The sequence below is a fragment of the Protopterus annectens genome, chromosome 7.part0, assembly GCF_019279795.1.
Source record: "Protopterus annectens isolate FY-2018-M chromosome 7.part0, PAN1.0, whole genome shotgun sequence".
Taxonomy (NCBI): Eukaryota; Metazoa; Chordata; order Ceratodontiformes; family Protopteridae; genus Protopterus; species Protopterus annectens.
The window spans coordinates 258,295,553-258,321,439 of NC_056739.1; the positions used below are offsets into that span (position 1 = coordinate 258,295,553).

The 25,887-nt window shown below is 37.7% G+C and overlaps 1 protein-coding gene across 2 annotated transcripts in view; it reads right to left on the minus strand.

Moving 5' to 3' along the window:
* Positions 1-7,005: 7,005 nt before the first annotated feature.
* LOC122806383 (gastrokine-2-like) overlaps positions 7,006-25,887 on the minus strand; it is a 137,081-nt gene continuing 118,199 nt past the window's right edge. The window contains exon 5 of one of the 2 annotated variants that reach the window (XM_044076742.1): positions 7,006-8,213. In XM_044076742.1, coding sequence (XP_043932677.1) covers positions 8,113-8,213 — 101 coding nt within the window. In that variant the 3' untranslated portion in view covers positions 7,006-8,112. The remainder of the gene's footprint in view (positions 8,214-25,887) is intronic. The other variant, XM_044076741.1, reaches the window with a different exon arrangement.

Consider the following 25,887-nt stretch of genomic DNA (forward strand, 5'->3'; position numbering starts at 1 on the left):
CAAATTAAACTTGATGCTGCTAATGATTAAGCTGTCAATGAATATGTTTAGACTGCACCTGTTTTAAAACTAAAAGCTGCTCACCTTTGATCATATTTGTTTAATGCTTTTAATTATATGCACATCATTTTTTTCTGCCATTCTTATCATATTATTGACATTTGCTGAATTGTATATTTCTTTTTTAAAAAAAATTGAACATTTTTAAATAACTATCAACTACTTTTGAAACACAATTTATTATACATTGTATTTTTCATTGGCTTTAAGCAACTGATATGATTGTGGTCATTTGGTTTTAATGTTTTAACTGGTCCACTTCTAATTAAAGGATTGAACTATCATGTGATTTTTTTTAAAATATATAATGGAGGATGGCTTTACCTACAATGGCTCTAGTGAAGTTTATAATATAAAAGGATGAAAGCGCTTAACTATTTTCTTATTTTTTTGTAAATGAAGTTTATGTGTTCATTTTAAGCTTCACCTTGGTAGACTAGTGATATTTTGTTAAATCATCCACTATTTGATTCTATTTCTCCTATTTGTTATGAGGAATATATATACATTCAATTGCCTATATTATATAAAACTACTTGCTGTGTGCTGCAGAACCCCAGCCCGTGGATTTGCTTTAAATCTTTAAATTATTTAGCTATATTGTTTTAAGCACATCTAGTGCAAGTTCTGAATTCAATTCCTCAATAGTCAATTACTAACTCTCTTTCCATAGGTTATCCACCTCGTACACAATGGATCTGAGGAAGCTCTTCTTCATTACAGGAAGAATGTGTAATAAAATCAAAGACACTATATTTAGACCGATGAAACTCAACTGATGCTTTACACTAAAGAAATAAACTCAGCAGCTGTAAAATGCTAAATTATGATTTTGTTCAACAGCAGATAAAGCCATGAATTTTTCAACCATATTCAACATGAATGACATTAATGATCATCTAGCTCCATAAAAGTGGGCCACTCCCCATCTAAAGTCTAACTTCTTTTAAAAAAGTACACTACTTATTTATTTATCTTTAAGGCCCCATGAAAGGAAGTCACAATACAACTCAATACAGCTTCTGAATTTTAATAGGAACACATAATGCCTTTTCTTTTAATAGCATCATTTAAGAAATGAAGTCTAGTTTTTATTTAAGGAACATGTCTGGAAAAATCCTTAATTTGTTCAAAGTTAAATGTATTTAAAACTGTTAAAGATACTAAATATAGTAAATGTACAAATTACTGCACTTAAGAATATCCTTAATGCAAAGAGGTCAATGGATGAAAGCCACTGATGAGAACTGAAATATATATAAACATAGCTGATTTGCTCCTCTGTAAACTGAGAGTGACAGAAGTATTGTCCTGTAAACTCCCATAATCTAACATTTAAACACATCTGGTTATTTGAATTAAGATGCAAGAATAGAACATTAACAAAAACAACTTTTCTAATTAAAATGCAAGGATGAACCATTGGCTTGGACAAAATTACCACAGCCTAATAATACCCATTAGTTAAACAGACAGGGGTACTGGACACATGGTCCTTTAACAAGTATAACCCAGAACAGTTAAGTGACTTGCTGAAGGCCACACAATACTCAAATCAGGGATTAAGGAATTAAACCCTTTACCACAGGAACTGTAGCTCATATCCTTAACCCCCCCTTTGCAAACAATCAGACGCCATTAATTATTAAACCTAATATGATTGGCTTGGCTATAATGAAGCCTCTCTCTCCCACTTACTGAAACTGAAGCAAAAAAAAAATCTTAAGAGAGAGAAATCTGTTTTCTTGAACTGAAATGTATCTCAAGTCATTTTGTGACCTGAAAAAAACACTTTACCAGCAATGCTACAGAAAAGAGATGGAACAACAAATCTGAGCATATTAATTTCTGAATTTTAAAAGTTTAATGTACTAAACTTGCAGAAGGATGAAAGAGCTCCATTCGCATTTAGTTTTTATTGGGAACTTAAGCACATATATCCTCCACTTGTATGAGTTTTACCCTTTTAATTCTGAGACTGACACTTTGCGTATTACATTTTTTTTTTTTAATTTTTGATTTGTAATCTGGATATTCTCTTTTTGTTGGTAGCAAACCTTTTCAAACAATGAAGAAATCTGAAATGTTTTTATTGTTTGTACCATTGTACAGAGAATAAATTTATTTCCTTAAAAACAATGTTACTAAAAATAGTATATGCCATGTTTGGATTTTTTTTTCACTTTATGGTTGTAAATGTTATCACATTAATGTTTTGTAACCTTAGTAATTCACCAAAGAGAGACCTGAATGCTTTAGATGGTAATTGCTATGGCTGTCACAAAACTACTGAAAAAACCAAACGTGGGATAAACATGGTTTAAACTTTGCCAAATAACAAGAACAGTTCAGATATTTTGGGTCATGAACCCATCAAAAGTTAGTAAAGGAAAAATACATTTATGGTACTATATACCATGTACAAAGAGCGACTGACCGCAAATGTAAAAGAAAACACCTGCATTTAAACAAGATAAAAAAGTATGCCCTCTAGTTGCTGTTGTCTCAAATGTGATAAGGGAAAAACTTAGTTGGCTATCTAAAACGTTGTGCTTTTAGATCGCAATGCAGAATTCTATCTAGATTTGCATTAAAGAAGTATTATCTTACTGGTTAGGTGAAAACGTGGTTCTTCTGGTTTTCCTGGTTCTGTAGTTGGTACCTTTTCATATCATTTAGTGTTTTTGGCTTTAGCTGAAGAAGTAAATTGTCAAAATCTCATCCCCCTGCCCCAGTGTGATTTTTTTTTTTATCTCACAGATCTGTAAACATTCTAACTTAAAACCATTTCCATGCAACTGTTAACTAAAGCACTTAATGTGACTTTATTTTTGATGACCCTTAAATGTTCCACTACCCTTGTCTCACTGGGTGTTTAGATTTGCCAGAATACCAAGAACCTCCATGTCAGATAGCTAAGTAAACTGTGCTACTTGAGGAACAAGTGTAAATTGCTTAATATAGTTTCTTTGTAGTTGGAAAGGTAAAACTGTTTGATTTAAGAAATTAGGGCACTGCTATGTCAGGATGTGTCATAGTAGAAACAGTGAAGGCCAGTCTATAAACTTACTACATTCAACTTTTAGAAGTTAAACACTGATCAGAGTTTGCATCTCTGACTACAAGCATTAGATGCTGATATATCTGTCTCCTAAACTACCGAATACTAATACTTACATTTGTTTTTAATTCTCTAAAGAGTGCATCCATATGTTCAATACAAAGGATATCAAATGGTAAAAAACTGTAAATTAACCTTTTTTTAAAGATTTGCTTTTAGCCATCTGCAGTCCTTTAGTAACTAAACCAGCTACATATTACTGCCAAAACCATCATTAGCAAAATTCTGAATATACAACACGAACCTCAACTAGTAAAGGCAGCCAAATATTCTCTTAGTTTAGTAAAGTTTTGATAAAAAAAGTAACTAATTCCACTGAAGGTGTGCAAATAAAACTCCTTTGTTCATCTCCAGAGTTTTCAGCACTAAAATGGAAACTTGTAACTTTCAATACAGTTTAGTATGAAAAAGACCCAACCATGTGGCTCATCCCTGAGTTTACTTAGATTCAGGCATATCCACAGAATTATTTCAACTGAAAATGTTCTATTGAGCCTGCTTTTAAATAATCATCTGTTTAAAAGCACAATATAATTATTCTCCAGTAATAGCAAATGTAAAAGTTATTTAATTTATCTGCAGTCTCCAAAATGCTAACCAGCAAACTTAAAAGGCCAGTTAGCAAGGGCAAATCCATTTAAGAAACCTAAATTATATACACAAAATATTTCAGTTTTTGAGTTCACCAGTAACAAGCAAAATCATAAGGTTTAGGGCCTATATAGTAAGTTATGAAAGATATGTAGAAAATAATTCCTTCAAACTCAAATTCTGAAAATCAATTTACTGAAAAAAATCACTTGTTTAAAATGTTTAAAAAAGCATGCCCATCCCTGTGCTTAACAGGCAAAATTAGTCAAAAATATTCAAGCACTCTCACTGAATTGTCCCTTAACACAAAGCATTCAGCTAAAATATCATTTTTGTCAGCAGTCCTTGCAGAGCTAAATTCTCACTTCCCTAAAATAAAGGACAAGGCACATGGTACAGCCTCAGATGTTGACTTCAAACACATACATTGTCTAATCACTATTAAATGATCATATCATAGACAAATTTACCCCAAAACATCCACTTAACTAAAAGCTTATTTAAATGTCAATTATATTCCTTATTAATATTGCCTTCTGTAGCAGAACTGCAATTCCTTACAGCCACAGCTTTGTTTGTTGTACAATATACACTGTTTTAGTCACTCCAGTCGAGAAGATCGAGAAACCCCTGATTATACCTCAGGTGAGCCTGGTTCAATTAAATTCTTGGGCAACTGACAGAGTGGTAGGGAGAGCTGGCCAACTCCATATGGGGGTGGGGACTGTTTTGTGGGCACTGGTGAAGGCTGAAGGCTGAAGGCATTGACCTGGGGTATGGTAGTCAAAACAGCAGAAGGGGTGGGGGCATGGTTGAGAATCTGCAAAGGTGGGGAGAAAAGAAAATTACACATCCCGATTACATGCAGGTGCACCACATAACCCAGTGGTTGTGGAAAAAAGGAGTTAGTGATTAAAATATGTAGCACTCTTCCAGTGGAAGGTGAGGTGAGGACTCCTTGGATGCCTTAGGCTACATGACAAGCCCCGGATGAATCAGGAAGCCAGGGCAGTTAAAGAGAGCTGGTAAACCCAGAGAGGTGATGTTCAATAGTAGCATGCAGTACGGTGATGCAGTGGAGTGATTAACACTTAAAACAAAAAGATACAAACTGTTTATGAAAAAATAAGATGCCAGATGCATTAAGCATTGCAGTACAAGATAAAACCCATACCAGCAGCTATTTATTATCCCACCGAAATTTATCATATCATTATTTGATATTATTTTATTATTTATTTGTTATTATTTTTATATCACATTTTTTATATTTGATATTATTTAATATTTGATATGATATTTATCATGTTCATTAACGACATTTTCTCTTCAGTAGAGCATGCTTCTTTAATACAATATGCTAATAGTTCCACATTGATCTGCTCTGACCCCGCTGTGCATGAACTATAACTTATGTCACCTGGTTGGACAAGTCCGAATTGTCAATCATTCCCAAAAATTACTAAACTCGTTTTTCCTCACCTAAGTCATTTTCAGACAAGAGAAAACACTTTAATGTAAATATTAGTGACATTTGCAGTAGTAAAGTAGTAAACACACAAAACTGTGGATAATATCATTGATGCAAACCTAAAATTTGACCTACAATTTCATATGGCCATCACAAAAAAATTGGACACTGCCTACCTGCTCGCAACTCTTTTCCATGCATTGCCTATTTCCCCTGATTTACAGGCCACTCTGTCATAACATATAGCAGTGTTACAACAAAATTGTTAAATTCATAATCAGTAAACCAAACCCTTTGAATAACACAGTGCCTTACTTACACAAAACCATATTTAACCCATCATTATAACTCAGTCACCAATTAAAAACACAGTGTCATGCTTTAACAGATATCTTTATAAAGCTGATAAAACTATGAATTTTAGTGTTTTTGTTAGTGTGTGTGTGTGTGTGTGTGTATGTGTGTGTGTGTGTGTGTGTGTGTGTGTGTGTGTGTATACTACAATGCATGCCCTAAGGATAATCCTCTGAATGTGCAAAGAGAATTACAATGTTTTTTTGCAGGGGACAAGCCCCTCTGAACCCAATATGTGTGGGACCTGTGCTTCCAAACCCCCAAATAATTATATTAATTCCAGAACACACAATCCCTAGGGAAATGGCATATCCCACTATCCCCTGGAGATTGTCAGTCTTGCACAACTGCCGACCATCTGGATATGTTGACCAACGTGGGTCAACAATACACAAGTCATCATTCCATAATTTTGATGTGTGCCAGGACTCTTATTTATATATATATATATATATATATATATATATATATATATATATATATATATATATATATATATATATATAAATGCATGTGTGTGTATAAATAAATATATATATATATATATATATATATATATATATATATATATATATATGGCTGCAGTCTGTAAAAGTGAATGCTCAGATGGGTGAATGCTCCTTTATCCGTTTCTAGCCTTTGGGCTGCCTTGTATGAAATATCATGATATGACAAGGTCTGGGAATTTTCCCCTTAACACACTGTTGTGCAATCTCTGGGTTGATTTGTATAATTACCAGAAGATGTGGGGGGATCCTTAGGGCTTGCCCCCTTCAAAAATATTTTTTATGGGTTTTTATGATATTTCAGCCTTTTTTAGATTAAAAGATTACTCTTGTAGACACTGGAGTGTCTGTTATTTGATATCTATCTGGATAGCTATAGACATATATATTTATCTCTATGTGTGTATATGTATGTGAGTGTGTGTGTGTGTGTGTGTGTGTGTGTGTAGGTACACACACACACACACACACACACATACACACCTCATCACAACTTTCTTTAACTTCAGTTCCATCATTTACTATCATAACCATGCAGTCCGCAAGTATTCCTAAACCTTCAGATGTTGAGGTGCCCATTACATTGTAATCTAAATGCTACTTTTTACCAGCTTTCATTAAAATAAACTTAATTTTATAGTCAGTTCCATACAGTTTTTGCTGCAGTAACTGGAGCGGACTTCCATATTTTTGCAGTGTCTTCAAATGTCTGAAGCTGCTTGTAAATAAAATAAAAATGGATGATCTGGTGAATACAGAAAGATACATCATCTGTTCTTTTAATAAAGAAATGCTTCAAGCTGAGAGCAGGATTTATGATGTGAAAACGAGTTAAATAACAGCATGCATCTAAACACAGAACAAATGCAGTGTAAGCATATTGTATTTATTGACTTAATTATTCTTTATTTTTAAGTTTTGCAGTGGAGGAATAAAGACAGCAAATACTTTACAAAACAAACAAAACATTGAGCGTAGAATGCTGTGATGCTGTTCTGTGATATATGTTATCAGCCAGTGCTGTAAAACTGATTATGCAGGCAAAAAGTACAATTTCAGAACTTAGTATGTAAAAAATACTCCCTGTGCATCAGAAACAAAAAATATGACTGAGAAATGCCATTAATATATGACTTTGAGTTTCAATAGTACTCCGTAACTAGATACAAGAATGATTTAGATTTTCATTGTATGAATTTAATGTATAATAAAAATATATAATAACAAAACAATACCAATGTCATTGTGGTTACAGTACTTCAACAAATGTATCAATATTAACTAGAAGCTACAGATACAGAAAACAGTGACACAAGAAAGCACTCGCATTCCATTTTTGTGTATCCAGTTTTAATGGTAATTTTGCAGCTTCGAAATTAACAGTGATTTAATGCATTTTGTGCAATAAAGCATCATTGACAAATAAATGAACAAATTATCTCACATAATCATTCATTTTTAATTGAATATAAAATGTAAATGCCAGATGACTCAGATTCCCAACAGTTTAAGCAAATGACACTACCCTCCATAGGTGTCCAAAGACCTATAACTACAAGCATGCAGCCTTTATACTCACTACCATATTCTCTGTACATGTGAAATGGTCGTGTGTATAACTGCTTGGAATCACATAACACTAGAGGTTCATTTCACCCATACCCCTTTTTGGAGTGCCACTTTGCGCACTCATCTGTAGGACTGTGTGAAGTCTGGCCATGTGAAAGGAGAGAGAGAGCATTTGGAATGTTTACCTAAATTGCTAACAGTGATACAGTAGCTTTATTTCACATTTTATCTAATATAATATTAGCAAATATCTAATTAGGGAAAAGTGCTGTAATAACACTGCTATTCTATGATACAGCATCAGAAATATAATTTACATAGTTTTGCAGTTTGAAGCATAAACTAAAGCTGTACTGCAGTTTGTTATACTATTGAGATTCATCAAGCAGAAAGCAGACATTTAATGAAGAGGAGGCTTCAAGCAGGCTGAATATAGTCTGTTAAAAATAATAATAATAGCATATTTGGTAGCAGTAAAGGAGATAATTATAATAATAATAGTAGCAGTAACAATAGTAGTAGTAGTATGCGCGTCCTTTACCTGAAAAGAGAGAAATAACGGTCATTAGAAGCAGGCATTCTGAAATATTTCACAAATTATCAAACCATGTTTTAAAATACAAAGCTGTGGAAAGAGGGGACATGGCTTCATGCCTGAAAATCCTTCTCATGCAGATCATAGTCTGTAAAAGGTTCTGGCTATATGCCGCATGTGAATCTATGCAGAGTTCTGGTGCAAAACTATAGGAATAAATGTATCGACTAAACTAGCAGATCATTTACCATGATTATGGCAATGCTGAAGACCTGCAGCTATTACTTATTAGCCTTACTAATTCATCAGCCCACATTCTGAACTAGTCTTACTAATTCATCAGCCCACAAGCTGAACTAGTTTTACTAATTTATCTAGTCACATTTTGAACTCATTCCTGATACCCACTGTGACACTAGTAACCCACATAAAGACATGCTAAAATGTGGTACTTCCTTATACATTTCTGAACATCTGTCCCATGTTCCTCTGAATGCATTCTATCAATTTGTCTAACTCCTTAATTCTACTGCTTCTATTATCTCATTAAATGACAAAACCAAGTGGTGCTGTCCACGTAGTATGTTACAAGAGTTATGTTTATTTTTAGGATCCTCTAGACCACTTGGACATAATCCCCCAGATTCAGCAAACTTCCATGCAAGAATAGCTTATTCTTGCACAGAACGGACCATTCCTGTGCAGCATGGCAGCGCGCCATGCATATGTATGAAGGCACGCTGCCATGCTCTAAAACAGACACGGTTCTGTGTACGAGTGCAGAGAACATGTCCGAGAGCAGTGCTGTCTCAATACACATGACCCCTGTACTCGAGAATTGCTGTTCAGCAATTCAAAATCAATGAAAGTCTCCATGGACACTTCAGTGTCTGTGGAGAAAATAACAGAGAGCCGTAGCTCTCAACTGTACATATTTTCGCAAAATGTCCAGATTTCTGCTTCATAATTTTGGTGTATTCCTCCTAAAATCTGCACCTGTCTTGCAAATAGCTGGAGATTGAAGTCATTAAATAATGACAAATATTTGAGTTTAAGACTACATCCTCAGAAAATTCATGCTAATCCAAAGCCTGTCATTCTATCAATGTTCTAAGTGTCTAATAGCAATATTTAACATATATTCCTTAATTTTTTTTTCCTGTGTGCAATAAAGTTTAAGCATAGCTGAGCAGGTGTGCCCGTCATGCAGCTATGCATAGCAGAGTTTAAACATCAAAAGAAGCTAAATAGAAATATACACAATCCTAGTAGTGAAACTGGAATAGTGTAGTGGTTAGAGCATTTGCCTTACATGCAGTCAGTTAGGGTTGGAGCCCCACAGCAATCCATACATTTTCATATACGAAACACAACTAAAATGTATTTTAGGTAGTGAATGCTATTATGTATATGCTAACCAGTGTAGCAGCCCCAAATGTGAGGTGTTATTGAAATTTAAAGTTTAAGCAAGATTTAGCATAGCTAAGCAGATTTGCGCACTGGTAAGCAGGGCTACGCATCTACCCCTTTAAGCAATAGTTATCTTAGCTAAGCAAGTTTGCCCAGTGCTTAGTTTAGCTCAGCAGTTTCAAAACTGTCCAATCACAGTAAAGGGTGGGAAATTAGCCCTATTTAAACCATGCAGGTGGGAATACAGCTCATAACCAGTTGTAACTCCCCACTGTATGCACTATGGCAGGTGTTGGTGAAGGTGTGCCCTTTTGGGTGGAGCACTGGGGCATTCAGGAGTCCAGGGTCATGGTTGGACTCCTTGTTAAAGACCATGAAGGGTGACTGCTACAGGACGAGTACCAGGGTTCCCAATACAAAGTGGAAGCCTGGGACCAACTTGTCCGAGATCTCATCACTGCCACTGGTATCTGTCAAACTGGTGAGCAGGTCTATCACCATTTTGTTGACTTGAAGCAGAGGAAGAGGGACCTTTTGGACCAGTGGGTCCAAGATGCCTAAGAGGAGGAATGTTCCAGCCATGTGGAAGTATTATTCAAAATAAGTGTTCTCCAAAGTCCAGCCTGTGTATGTGATGGATAGGTATGCATAAATGTTTTCTCTTAACTCCTGTACAGCTGCAGATGAGAGGACTGCAAACTTGGAAGTCCATGCCAGCAGGCTTCAAAGGCTGCATCGCAAGGCTGGTGAGTAACAATCTAGCTGATATTATGTAGTAGAATGTCACCTTGCAGTATTTAAAAATGGGTATTTTTTTTTTAGTGACTGAAGAAGCCAGTAGGGGAGTAATAGTGATAGACAGGTTATATATAGGTCCATAGGTAGGTACTAGGCTATCAGCCCTGGGGCCTACACAAGCCCAGCTAAAAAGGTACCCTGACTTTTGCCACCCAAGAAAATTATTTTCCTGTGCCACTGTCGAGCAGAGCCACATAGGTGATCCCCGGGGTGAATTTCCTATTTCCCATCCAATCAAGATTTTTCTTGAAGAGTGCTAATGAAGAGCTTTGTTTGATATAGATAGGTAGTTTATCCCAGAGTATGGGAAGTCTCTGGGACAGGAATCTATCCCTCCAGCATGTTCTGTTTATTGTGGTGACAAGGTTTAGGTCCCTAGACTGTGGAGATTGGAGGGATTGTGATTTCTTTAAGTGGAGCATGTCCAACAGCTCTGGGTTTGACATAGCTTTGTATGTTAGGCAGAGATCACCTCTGAATAGGCGATATGTGACGGAGTAAAGCTGGAATTTTTTGAGACAGTATACGTAGGGCATCTGTTTGAGGCCGGTAATCTTCTTTGTGAGGTATTTCTGCTGCCTTTCCAGTTGTTGTAGTTGTCTTGTGAGGTACATACCAAAAGGTGCATTGTACTCTATAATGGGTCTAATGAGTGATGAGTAGAGGGGAGCAATGGCCACTTTTTATCTGGATGAGAATCCTTTTGTGATGAGGTGTGCCACGTAGAAGGATTTCCTGACTACTGTGGCAATTTGATTATCAAAGGAGAGACTACTGTCCACCTGTGTCCCAAGGTCTCTTATCACACTTTCAGTGTTAAGTATACTACCGCCTATGTTGTAGTTCATGGGTACAGAGTTTTTACCAAAGGGGATGACAATGCACTTTTTGGCATTGAGCTTGAGGCCATGGCTTTGACACCAGCCATCTGTCTCAGTGAGGCCCTTTTGTAGGATGTCCACATCGTTAGGAGTTCTGATTATGACTTCTACTTTGCAGTCATCTGCGAACTTCATTAGCCAAAGACCTTCTGTGTTAGCCTGTACTTCAGACAAGTAGATACTAAACAGGAGATTTTGAATTATTATCAATAAAAGTGTAATTATCTGTCAATAAAAGTGAAAACCCCAGACTGGTTGTGTTTACTCTGGTATTGTATGACTGGAAAGTTTCATGCACCAAGATCTGATATCAGAATAGTAATGTTGTGTTAACCACTGTATTCCACACTGTGTTATGTCAAAAGGTATGTATAGACATTTATTTATTTATTTTTATTTTACATTTGTTGACCAGGATAGTCTAACTGGATATATGTCCATTTTCAGTAGAGGCCCGGGGAGAACAGCTCCAAACATGAATAGTGACAATGTTAAACATATATAGAAAGGCATGTAAAATCACATAAAGTGAAAGCATTGGTAAAAAAAATATAATACTCAGGTTATAAACTCTAAAAATATTACTCTAAAAATGTTACTAAAAAAAAATTATTAGAGTAAAAAAGATTATACTAAATACAATAGTGGGTAAGAGTAAAACCCAATTAAGAGAGAAAGGCCTTTATGTTTTATAGAATTACTAAGAAGAAATGAGTAGTACCTAGATTAGGTGGCAAAGGATAGAGGAGTAGGGAAAGGAGTAAGAGAAGGAAGGGGGAAGGATAGAGGAGTAGGGAAAGGAGTAAGAGAAGAACGGGGGAAGGATAGAGGAGTAGGGAAAGGAGTAAGAGAAGGATGGGGGAAGGATAGAGGAGTAGGGAAAGGAGTAAGAGAAGGAAGGGGAGAAGGATAGAGGAGTTGGGAAAGGAGTAAGAGAAGGACGGGGAAGGATAGAGGAGTAGGGAAAGGAGTAAGAGAAAGAAGGGGAGAAGGATAGAGGAGTTGGGAAAGGAGTAAGAGAAGGACGGGGAAGGATAGAGGAGTAGGGAAAGGAGTAAGAGAAGGACGGGGGAAGGATAGAGGAGTAGGGAAAGGAGTAAGAGAAGGATGGGGAAAGATATCAGTCTGGGTTAGCACAAGGACAAACCCAATGAGTTTTAAGATGTTCTTTGAGGTGTTTTTTAAATAGAGAAGTAGAAGCTAAGGTTGATAGTTCAGAAGGAAGTTGATTCCAGTTTTTACCTGCTGTGTTAGAGAAAAGTGAGTCACCAGCTTTGTTGTTGGATTTAATTGTGGAAACTAGGAACTTGTTAGCAGAGCATAGTGTAGCAAGATTTTTATATAGTGTAATCATATTAGAGAGGATAGGGGTGTTGTTAGGGTGGTATAGGATTTTTTGAGTGATAAGTAATTATTGACAGAGTATATGGTTTTCTAGTTCTAGCCATCCAAGTTGTTTGAGGTTGAGGCAGTGGTGAGTTTTGAAGGGGGAGCATGTAATGAATCTAGCTATGCTATTATAACAGGTGACAAGTTTGGAGAGGTTATTTTTTGATAGGTTAGTATATATAGCAGAGGAATTAATCAACAGAAGACCTCACCAAATCCAAAACTTCCAGACAAAGAGCGTGCCAACAAGTACAACTGTCCCTTCTTCTTGGAAATAAGCTTCCTTTGACTCTAAACAGTAGTTTCCAAATTCAGGCAGAGAAGTAGCCAAACCAACGTGCTAAGTCGAATACCACTTTTTATTAGTGCACAACGGAGAAGTAAAAGCAAACGTAGTGAAACACAGTGAGACACTAACCATGCCGTGTCTCACTGTGTTTCACTACGTTTGCTTTTACTTCTCCGTTGTGCACTAACCATGCCGTGTCTCACTGTGTTTCACTACGTTTGCTTTTACTTCTCCGTTGTGCACTAATAAAAAGTGGTATTCGACTTAGCACGTTGGTTTGGCTACTTCTCTGCCTGAATTTGGAAACTACTGTTTAGAGTCAAAGGAAGCTTATTTCCAAGAAGAAGGGACAGTTGTACTTGTTGGCATGCTCTTTGTCTGGAAGTTTTGGATTTGGTGAGGTCTTCTGTTGATTAATATATAGCAGAAGTATAGAAAAGGGTAGAAATGAGGTGGGTTTGTGCAATAGTTTTCCTGGCAGAAGGGGTAAGGAAGGTTTAATTCTATAGAGGGTACCAAGTTTTTTGTTAATGGACTTTATGGTGGTGTTGATGTGGTCATCGAAGCTGAGACGATTATCAATTGTAACACCTAGTAGGCGGGTTTTAGAGTCTGGGGTTATGTTGGTAGCATTGTTAGAGGTTACAGAGAAGGATGGAATTGATGATTTATGAGTAGGGGTAAAAAGTAGTAGTTTTGTTTTTTTGGGATTTAAGAGGAGACAGTGTTGCATAAACCAGTTTTCAACATTATGAAGAACAGTTTGGGTGAGGGACTGGAGATAGTCTATGTTCTTGGCTGAACAAATTAAGGTGGAATCATCTGCTTATTGAATGCAGGTGGCTTGAGGAATATTTATGTGTAGATCGTTAATAAATAAGGAAAAAAGAAGGGGACCTAAGATAGAGCCTTGGGGTACCCCAATATTTACAGGAAGTAGTGAAGACAGATTGTTATCCCAAAGGACTGCTTGCTGTCTATTATCCAGATAGGATGTAAACCATTGTAATGCTTGTGGTTCAAGAGAAAGGATCTTTAGTTTGTCTAAGAGTAAGTTATGATTAACCAAATCAAAGGCTTTCGACAGGTCAATAAATAGTGCAGAGAAAAAGGAGTTATTGTTGTGATTTTTATTTATAGAGTCTGTGAAGGATAGTAGGGTAGTTGTAGTGCTATGGAATGGTCTGAAGCCATGTTGGCAATTGGCTAGTTGGTTATTTTGTAGTAGGTAGTTAAGTAGTTGTTTGTGAATACATTTTTCCATAATCTTAGCTATTGGGGAGAGTAAGGCAATAGGTCAAAAGTTAGACAGCTCAATAGAAGACCCTCCTTTATGTAGAGGGATGATGTGGGATACTTTCCATATGGATGGAATTTTGCCTTCTGAGATGGTTCTGTTAATAAGGATAGAGATGGGATAGTCTATAGCTTTTGCGGCAATTTGTAGGTATTCAGATGGGAGACGGTCAGTAGAAGGGGTACAAAGTTTCAGTTTTTGAAGTAGCTTGCAGATGAGAGAAGTAGGTTCAGGTTGTATTTGAAAGGTAGGTGATGTAGTCTTGGAGGAATTTAGTGGAGAAGCAGTAAAGGGAGGTAAAGAATTGGCTGGGGTTTGAATGGCTTCTGTAAAGTAAGTGTTAAAGGCATCAGGGATCTGGTTGGAGTTATTATGGTTAAAACCTACAGGGGCAGGGGTAGCAGAGTGACCTGGACGAAGAAGTTTGTTAATCCCTGACCAAAATTTTTGTGGAGTTTGTTGACTGGTTTGTTGGAGGTGAAGGTAGAAGTCTTTTTTGTCTTTGAGAATATCTTTCTTGGTGGCATTTCTTAACTGCTTAAAGTGGAGCTGATCTGATGGACATTTGGTAGCTCTCCATTTAGCCCAGATTTTATTTCTAAGGAGCATCTTTTGTCTAGTTTGTTTTGTGAGCCATGGGGCAGATTTGGATCTTATTCTAGTAGAACGAAGAGGTGCATAGTAATCTAGGATTTGAAGAAATTTGGTGTTGAAATAGATAACTGCTTTGTCAAGTTCAAGATGGGTTAGTGGTGACCAGTCACATGCTTGCAGTTCATTTAGGAAGCAGTGTGGATTAAAGCATTTTTTTGAGCGGGAGGTTTTAAGATTAGGAGTAGTTGGGATATGTACTTTTTGTCTAATAATGTAGGTAAGCATGTGGTCGCTGATATCGACCGGAAGGGTTCCTGGAGTATAAGTTTCAGGGTGGCTATTAATAAGGATCCAGTCAAGAGTAGATTCCTTACTGGTAGGTTTGTGAATTCAAGTAGGAGTTGATATTAATTGTGAGAATCCAAAGAGATTTATGTGGTTAGTAGGGCTAGGGAAGCTGCAGGAGGACCAGTCGATGTTAAAGACACCCAGTATAATGGTCTCCTGGGGTAGTTGGGTAGAAAAATAGCTAAGTAAGTTTTCAAGAGTATTAGTATTGTTACCTGGGGGGGAGATACATGCAGATTAGATAGATAGATTTGGTGTTATTGATTTGGAGTTTGGTAGTCAGGAGTTTGGCTTTGGTGTCAAATGAAGGATGCACATTGAAAGGGGAAATTTGGAGATTAGATTTATAGAGAATGGCTATACCTCCACCTTCTTTGGTTATACGGTCACATCTAAGGATATTTATAGCCAGGGAGGCTAATTTCCTGGTCTAGTGTAGATTGTTTTAGCCATGTCTCTGTAAGGCATAGGATATCAAATGAGTGCACATCAAGGAGTGCATGCAGGTGGAAAATTTTGTTGTTGATACTTCTAACATTAAGGTGAGCTATCAGGAGGGATTTAGGTGGTTTAGTTAATTAAGAACTCATAGGTACTGTTAAGTTGTTAAGGTTATTGGTATAGTCAGTATTGGGGCCTGGGTTTGGATGAATATCACAATCTAGGAGGGGGTGTTGATGGGGATTTTTTAGGAATTTATTAAACATTTTTTTGGAGGTGAAGTAATTAAAATGAGATGTTCTATGATATTTTGATAGTATATAGTTAGAAGTACTGGTTATGTTACAGTGGTTAAGGGAGTAGATAAAGGAAGATGGTAATGTTTGTTGTAAGTGATGGTTTTGTTCTGGTAGAGAAATATTTTCAAAGAGGGTAAGTGAATAAGGTATGGTAAGAGATGCTATTATAATAGTTAAGAGTAGTACATTTTTGAAAAAGGTTTTGAGTGAAGGGGCCATATTTATAGGAAGTTATAAGTTAAGAATGTATATAAAAGAATGTTATAATCACAAGGTTAGATTGTACAACCAAGAGAGAATTAGAAAGAAGACATTCAAGGAAGTGACGGCAATTTCTCAACAGGTCATTCTGATGAAACACAAACATATTGTATTGTTAGCAGAAACAGCTACGGTACAAATCTCAGGAGTGGTAGTAAGCTGTATGCATAATTTCAAGTAGGAATTTGTGAATATGTGTAGAAACAGTCAGGTAGTGTCAAAATAAATTCCCTCCACAGATCTTCCAGGTGAAAGAAGGTATAAAGTAGCTATAAGAAGCCTGTAGTAATACTATGTTGAACACCCACAGTCCAACCCCAAGGCTGCAAATGACAGCAAGATAAGTGCATACACCAAGTGGTCTCCCCCAAGAAATGTTCAAAAGTGTCATGCTGTCACAGCTACTGGCCCCTGCTAACAAAAAAAAAAAACAATGTGACTCGACAGAAATCAAGGCAGAGTACATCAGTAGTCTCACACATACACAGTATGAGTGCACATATGTAACCCTGACTATGAGAATATGAGAAGAAACAGTCATGTAGTATTAACAAACATTCCCTCCACAGGTCTACCAGGTAAGAGAAAGATCAAAGTAGCTATAAGAAAGCTGTAATTACACTGTGTACAAACATACCTCTGCCCAACCCAACACCATAGTTGTAATAATACCTGTAGAGTAATGAGTAGAGCAATGACCATTAAAGCTGTGACCACTGCAAGAATCTACATTTGTTAACTGACATCTCTCTCTTTCTCCCCCACCTTATCTTCACCAATAATCTAAATGCATAAATGAATGGGTATGTTTTCTACCAAACCTACTTTTGGGATTTGTGTCCTGTTGTTCTAGAAATGTTGATATGTATTCCAATTAATGTTCCTTGTTCAAATACTATCATTGGTGGCCTGTTGCTATCAATGTAACCTGCATGCCGGTGTAATGCCCACTGTGGTTCCATATATGCATGTGTTCTGTTTGCTATGCAAGTGTTCAAAATATGTTGTTTTGGGTTATGAAAATACTCATGCATGCTGTTATAACAAATCATAGGATGTGTTTACCATTATTAACCAACATCTGTTCTAAAACTGCAACAACATAGCATGTCAGGGAAGGCCGATCCCAGTGGATCCTCCTCTGAAGCCTCATCTGGTCATGGCACTGGGCCCCAGCACATCTGGGACCAACCCCGGGACCTCTTTGTCTGCTGGTCCTGCACCACCTTTGGGTGGAACCATCTCAGGGGATGGGGCTCTTCCCCCACTTGGCACTGACATGGACAGGATCCTGTCACCTGAAGCCAGGTCCAGGGTCTGGTGCATAGCAAGCTCTGCAAGGAACTGGGAGATCTGGGAGATCTGCTATGTCAGCTTGAGGGCCGCATGGTGCAATTAGAGGGTCAGCCTGCCCCTCCTGCTCAGCCCCCAGCACAGCCACCTTCAGGGCTGTGAAGGTGCAGTGGTGACTGCCCATGGATGGGGACCTCAGTCCCACTGTATCCATTTGGGGGCTAGTGGGCTTCTGATTACCAAACAGCCCCTCCCCATCCAAGGTGTTTACCCCCCACATATATCATATACTGCCCCTGCATGCTATCTTGTCTGTCTTGTCTGTCTTCCTACCCAACTTACCTCCCCAAATATACCTACTATCCTTCACCAACTTCCCACTCTCACCTTAAAAAAATTGGGCAATCTGTTCCCCAAACAAATGTTGCCCTATACATAGCTGTTCATTTCACATACATGTCCACTGGACACATGTAATCTTGTCTAACTCGCTTCATAACACATTATTTTTGTCCTCACTCCTCTCTCTCAGGGGTTTGAGTGTCCAAATTTACCTCCAAATTCAGTATATATGCACAGTTGTTGCTGTAGAAGAAGTGGGCAGCTATGGACTTTCCCTACACCCATCCTGTACATCCCTAGCTATCTTTCATATTTTTTTACCCTCTTTGTGCCCCCTTTTTCACCACTTTCCTATCACCTCTTTTTTTTCTTTTAAACAAATTAGCATGGGGGTAAGCGGGAGTAAGCAGTAGTAACAGAGACTAAGCCTGTTTGTGCAATGTAAAGCAATGCCTACATAGATTAAGCACTTTTAAGGATAACTGTCTGTAAGCATATTTAACTAGAAGTTAGTATTGCTTACCACCATGCAAACCCACTTACAACTGCTTAAATGTGCCTTAATCACTCTGTATCCAACAGCCCTTGTTATGCCCAGCAACAAAATAAGCAGCCCTTGCAAGTCTTGTGTGTGTGTGTGTGTGTGTGTGTGTGTGTGTGTGTGTGTGTGTGTGTGTGTGTATATACACACACACACACACACACATATATATATATATATATATATATATATATATATATGTAGTGCAGTAAGACATTGAATCCACACTCTCAACCTCTTACTGCAAAAAATCTGACCAAAGGCTGTCTCAATGGGGGTGAAGGGGCCCAAACTAGGGACCTCTTTTAATTATTGTCCTTATCCCTTCATCCCCAGAAGAACTGTTGTGCCTTGCAAAAAAAAATAATAAGAACTGCCAACTCTTGAACCCATGGCCCCTTAAACTATGATCAAAGCAATGTACCACTACACCATCTCATCCCTATAAAACAGTGATGACGTTCCAAACATATCACTTAGTACAGTCATTCAACAATAGGGAAAGGAGTCTGTAGAATCAGTCAGGTACTCTATATATACATTTATATATGTATGGAGATACATATATGTGGACAAATCTATACATAATAAAAAAAAAAAAATATATATATATATATATATATATATATATATATATATATATATATGTATATAAATACATACAGAGAGAGATATATACATCCACATTGTTATACATATATGCATGCATACATATAAAGAAATATATGACAGCTACAACCACACGCAATCAGAGGGTCATGCTGCTGCACACTAAAAGTCTAAATCTGAAAATGCACTCACTGGAAGTATTCCTTAAAATAGAGAACAATGACATCTGTGCTGTAAAAGAGACCGAGTTATAGGCAGCAGGTTGCACCCCTGCACTACCCGCCTATAACTCATTCCACACCTTTTGGCTGCAGAACTTGGACTGAAGCTCCAAAGGTGGTGGCATTTCCATATTCATTAAGGATGCACACACCTCCAGAGTGGTAAACCAACATTATGCATTACAGATTCTGCAGTTGTAGCTAACATTGGGTAAGACAGTGGCTCAGGTGGTAGCCTGCTATAGGTCCCCAAACATGTTCCAGGACTCACACTCCATGTCCCTATACACCCTCAAGAATATTAGTGTCCAACCTAATATTCTCTTACTCATTGACTTCAACTACCCCACCATTAACTGGGAAAGGTACTCATGTGCCAGTGCACATGTCCATCACATTGACCTGGTCCTTCCTAACATGGGCTACTGTTGCTCTAAACCAATAGTCAACTCTTCCCTTGTTATATCTGAACACAAATTAATCACCTTTGGAATTCCACAACCCTCCCACCCCCCCCTGCACAGGTAGCCACCAGGAAAAGCCTTTCTAGAGCTAACTATGGCCTCATAAAATCAGAGGTGGCTAACCTAATGGCAGCCATGCAAATGGAGATTAGTTACATGACAGCTGAATCAAACAACAATGCACTATGAACACATACACAAATGCATGGATACCACCATAACCAATACAACCAGGACCCTCATCTCCACAAAAAGGAAGCTGATCTGGTGGTCCCCTGCCATAAAGAAACTGTACAAAAGAAGGAGGGAACTGATATGGAATACAGTGAAGTCCCAAGACTGGAAATAAACCCTTATCAGCCTCAATTAAAAGTTGCGATCCCTCATCAAATACTACAACATTAGCTGTGAGAACAGAATTGGAGCACATAATAAAGACAACCACAAGGCCTCATACAGTTAGGTTAAGAATCTCCATGGCAATATCAAGATTTGTTCTGAGCTACTAGACAATGGTACCTTCCAGACTGAGCCAACAAATAATGCCAATGTACTGGCTGACATCTTGAGTGGAAACTTTACTCCCTCAAAGGACCAATAATACCAGTACACTGCCAAGCACTCAGTATTACTGCAGCACAGATTAAAACACCACTGTAACAGAACAAAAGGAGAGCCAGCACCTTGAAAGCATGAAGTTTTATTGAGGAAAACCAGACCGGTTTCAGCTTCAAGTTTGAGTCACAGAGAAGTGTTAGGTTTGCTGATGGAACAAAAAACACTACTCAGATACGCAAAAAAAAAAATCCAGATCCATATTGAAAAAAGGTAGACCACACACCACAACCTCGGGGGAGGAATCCTCAACTACTGACACTGAATCCACATATATCAGTGATTTCCCTGATTCCAAGAGTGGTCAGAGTTCAGAATACCCTTTAGGGGTAGGAAGCACAGGGGGAGACGTAAACACAGGGGTAAAAACCATAGATGATCTTTTTCAATCGATAGTGAAACAAATGTAAAATGTTTAAATGTGTACAATATTTCCAAATATGTTTTATCATCTGAAGAGGAATCACTGCTGAATAAAGGTCTTGGTTTTATCGCAGGTTTTTTTGTGGATGAAAGCATTTTTGTCTCTGATATTGTGTCATTTTGTAGAAAGCTTAATCTGAAATTGTACTTCGGCCAACAGGACCATTCTCAAAATCAACTGAATTTAGATTTTACAAATCCAATTTCAGTCCACACACGGACAAACGTGGCCATTTTCCAACAGGCAGTTATCAAAGATTTGTATTACCATTTAAGTTCTTCACAGATCCTTAGACATAATCTAACAATGGTAGAACAAAAAGCTCTTATAAATCTTAGGGCAAACATTGATATTTCCATCCTTCCAGCGGATAAGGGTGGGTCGGTAGTCATCATGGACTCCGGTTACTACTGGGCTGAGGGAAGTAGGCAATTGTCTAACCCTCAGTACTACATGAATATGCACACCGACCCCACTCTGAATTTAAAAAAAGAGATGGATCAGGGAATTATCAGTGACAAAATAAGACAACAATTAGTGGTAAAGGATCCAGGCAAACACTATCTTTACTTACTGCCCAAAATTCACAAATCGTTGAGTACACCACCAAGTAGACTTATTGTTTCAGGCATAGGCTCCCTCACTGAGCCATTATCAACATTATTGATGGATATCTACAACCGTTATTATCACACGTTAGTGCCAGGTCGAAGGACACAACTGAATTTTTACAAATTGTATCTGAGTCTGAATTAGAACTGCACTGGCTGATGTGCACCCTGGATGTTAAATCACTCTACACCAGCATTCCACACTGGGCAGGATTAACAGCACTGGAATTTTGGTTAAACAAGGCCAATATATAAAGTCCAGGTTTCAATACATTGCTCATTTGCATGGCCAAACATGTTCTTACCAAAATGTCTTCTATTTCAAAAATGAGTGTAACTGGCAAATACAAGGTACAGCAATGGGGGCATCTTTTGCCCCAATTTATGCTGTTTTATATGTGAGATATGTTAAAGAACACATCATATACAATGAGTCACATAACCTGTATTTGCCAGAGATTGATATATGGAGATGCTTTTTGGATGACTGTTTGCTCATATGGAAAGAAGCAGTGATTATTTGGAGGAATTCATTGAGTACGTCAATGAAAACAAATGGGGGGCTGAGTTTACAGTGAGTTTCCACAAAAATGAGATTCACTTTTTGGATGTCAATTTACAGCGTCAATCAGATAATACCTTACGCACTACTGTTTATCGAAAATATCCACAGTACAACACCCTGTTACATGCCTCCAGTCTCCATCCCAAACACACCATTAATAATATTCCTAAATATCAGTTTTTGCATTTGAAGAGAATCTGTTCTTCACAGCAGGATTTGATGCAATAACATCAGGATTTAGCCAACAGATTTCTAGCTAGAGGATATGGTACACAGAATGTGAAATCGGCCATGCAATGGTCAAATAATCAATCCAGGGGTTCTCTATTACAATACAAATGTATTACCAGGAGGGATAATAAGGACACCTTGAGAATGGTCACTACATTTGGCAGAAATACAGCCTTTCTTACTGCTGTTATTGATAAACAATGGAATATTTTGAAGGCTAATGAACAATTAGGTGATCTTTTGGGGAACAAATTCTCATATTCCTTCAGGCGGGTAACACCTTAGGGTCTCATTTCTCTCATTATAAGAAAATCATGCATCAGGATATCATTTATCATCAAACTACATTAACAGGGGAGAGACTGGTTGGTTCTTATCCTTCTGGACACTGCACCTTCTGCAAATACATTTTCAAAACCAAATCTTTCACTAGTAAAAACACTGGGCAGATGTATGACATGAATTTTTATGCCAATTGCAGAATGGACTGGGTTATATATTTGACCACCTGCACTTGTCAGGCCTTTTATGTGGGGCAAACTTCTAGACAATTCAGATGTCAAATGTCAAAACATTTAGGAGACATTAGGAATGCAAGGGCAACCAATGATCTATATAGACATTCATTGGTTCATCACACTGCCAAATTCACCTTTTCGGTCATAGACAAAATATTGGGCAACAGATCTTTCAAAACAGGGTGGCATGGTATATTAAACATGAAGGAAAGGAAATGGATTGTGAAATTAGGGGGTTTATTCCCACAGGGATTAAATGACAAATGGTAGGGTTTAGTTTAGATCTCCTTTCTCTTCATGGGTCTTCATACTGTTTATGAATTTATTAATCTTTTTTGTTTGTTAAAAAGAAAGCAAAAATAATTGAAATCATTGTTATTTGTATTTTCCAGCACATTTTATTTTTATCATTTAGTATCAGACTTAATACTTATTAGACAGGAAATGATGTAATTTGTCTTTAATGATACTGAGTATATATTGCAGTCCTCACTCTGCTTTATTTTATGTGCAACTGATGAAAGCACAAAGCTTAAACTGGTCTGGTTTTCTCAATAAAACTTCACGCTTCCAAGGTGCTGGGTCTCTTTTTGTTCTGTTATAGTTTGCTTGGCCTGTGCACCTACGATACTTGCTAGCCTGCCTCCTTGTGAAAACACCACTGTCCAAGGACAAGAATACAGCTTCTATGGGACCTGACAATATCCCTGGCTGTGTTCTGCATAAACGACAGAGTGACTTGACACCTCACATGTGTACCCTGTTCCAGCACTGCCTCAACTCAGGCTTTGTACCTACTGAATTGTGCACTGTTACAGTCACCCCCTCCACAAACGAGGTGTGACTAAAGATACTGGGAAATACTGCCCCCATCTACCTGACAAGTCTGTTATGCGAAGCTATGGAATGCATCATCATGCTCCTACTAAACCAGGAAATGGGAATCTGCAGACTCAAGATCCCACACAGTTTACTTTTGTGAAGGGTAGGTCATACCTGCTCATTTAACGTGGTCAACTTTTTTGGCGTCAGTCACCTGAGCTGTGGATGAAGGCAAGGTGGCACATACAGCCTACCTTGATTGGGCCAAAGCCTTTGATAACATTCCCCACTCAAAAATCATGCAATAACTCACTAATCTAGGCATCAACCCCTATATCACTAGGTGGGAACAGAGGAACAAACACAGGAATAGATTGGACATACTGCTGTCATACATTGAGACAATTGCAGATGTCACTGGGTTTGTTGTAACATCCTTTATGAGGACTATGACATTGGTAATACCAATAGATGTGAGTATTTACTGACTGCATTCCCCAGAGTCCAGACACCAACTGTCAGGGGAACAGACAAAACATAACAGGCAGACATCTGGCCAGTCTGTGGACAGCATGCCAGTGGAGAGGTATATCAGAGACATATCACTGTGAGTTGTGATGTCACACACTAAATGCATGTCCACACAAATGCTGTCGATCTATCAATCCACCATGTGTATAACAGAACTAATGACAGAATCTGTTCACAAATCTGGGGATATGTCCCTCATGTTGGTTGGCTGTCTCATCATGTCCTATCCTGTGATGTATTGCCACCTACTGTATGTGAATTTGTAGGCCACCACCTCTGTAATGCTCATCACACAGGCAAGAAAAAGTGGCAAGGCCCACTTTAAGGAATGTCCCATATGTCTGAACTAGCAGCAGTGTCCAGGCCCACAGCAAAATAGAACATGACCACCTATATAGTGGTATGGCTGTAGCAATACCTGACATTTGCACATCTGTACAGAGGACAGACAGAAGGTTGATAGTCAACAGGTTATCCATTAGGATGAATGCTTTGAAATGTCTGAAACTGAAAGGTATGTCATTACTACATGACAGAAGTCCTCAATGACATGTTCAAAAAACATAGTAGTCTACAGTTAATATCAACATATAAGATATATATCCAATAGGAGATACATAAGAAAATACAGCTCAAACACCAAGAACAAGATAGTACTCAAGAGTCCAGCTTTGCATGCAGGGGTGTATGGTTCCAGTACGACAATCTGCAATCTATGCTTACTTGGAAAAGCACTGTTAAAAGTAGTAATGTAATGATACAATATGGGTTAAACTATATTTAAAAGAAATAATTAGCCAGCAACTGTATGCTGTAAAAAATATATTTATTATTTTACATAGAAAGAACAAAATAGAACAGACCGGTTTCGGCTAAAATATTCTCATAGCCTTCATCAGTGTTAAAGACAAAAATATTAATTTGTTCCTTTTATAAAGTACTATAAATTTATTACATTCTGTGATTGGTTACCTCATAAATATTCATTTAATCTGGGTGGAAAAAGTCCACCCAGTTTGATGATCCATTTTTTCTCTTTAATATCCAGGACAGAGTGCCATCCCGCTTTATTAGATCTGTTGCCCACAATCCTATCAATAATTGTGAAGTTGAATGAAGCTGTGGGGTGTTTGATAGTGTGCTTATACAAAGCATTGCTAATTCTCTTATGTTTGATGTCACTTAAATGCTCAGAGATCCACAATCTATGTGGCCTTGATGTCTGTCCTACATAAAATGCAGAGCAACTACATGAGGCCAGATAAACTAATTACTCACTACTACAATTTGCAAAGAAACCAATGTCAAAAACCACACCACAATTCCTGCTCAAAAATTGTTTGGACTTGGTGACCTTATTACAGTGGCTACAGTGACCACAAGGCATGCATCCAATCAATCTATCCCTTGAGAGCATTGTTTGAGTATTATCTGTAGAAACGGACCTGCTTGGCCATTTATAATGGCTCAAATGTGAACCCAGGTTCTTTCCTTTATGAAACGAAAAGTGACATGTATCCCCAAGAAATAGTGATAGGGTGTTATCAGCCAATAATATATTCCAGTGTTTCCGTACACTATCCATCAATGTGTTGGAGTTTCTGCCATATGTGGTTGTAAATCGTATGGCAGTACCAGGCCCCTGATGCTTGTCCTTATATTTCTTTTAGTTGTGCTATTTGGAGCCATGCAATCACCTACGCATAGGGACCACTTTTGAAGTTAAAATATATTTGTCAACCAGTGCACTGTAGCTGGTGTAACATGCAAGTGTGACTGCATATTACCTGGGATACTACCCATGTATGAAACAAATATAAAGAGAAAAGATTGTGGTACTGCCCATGTATACTGAGGGGTCCCATACCGTATACTTACACCCCTTG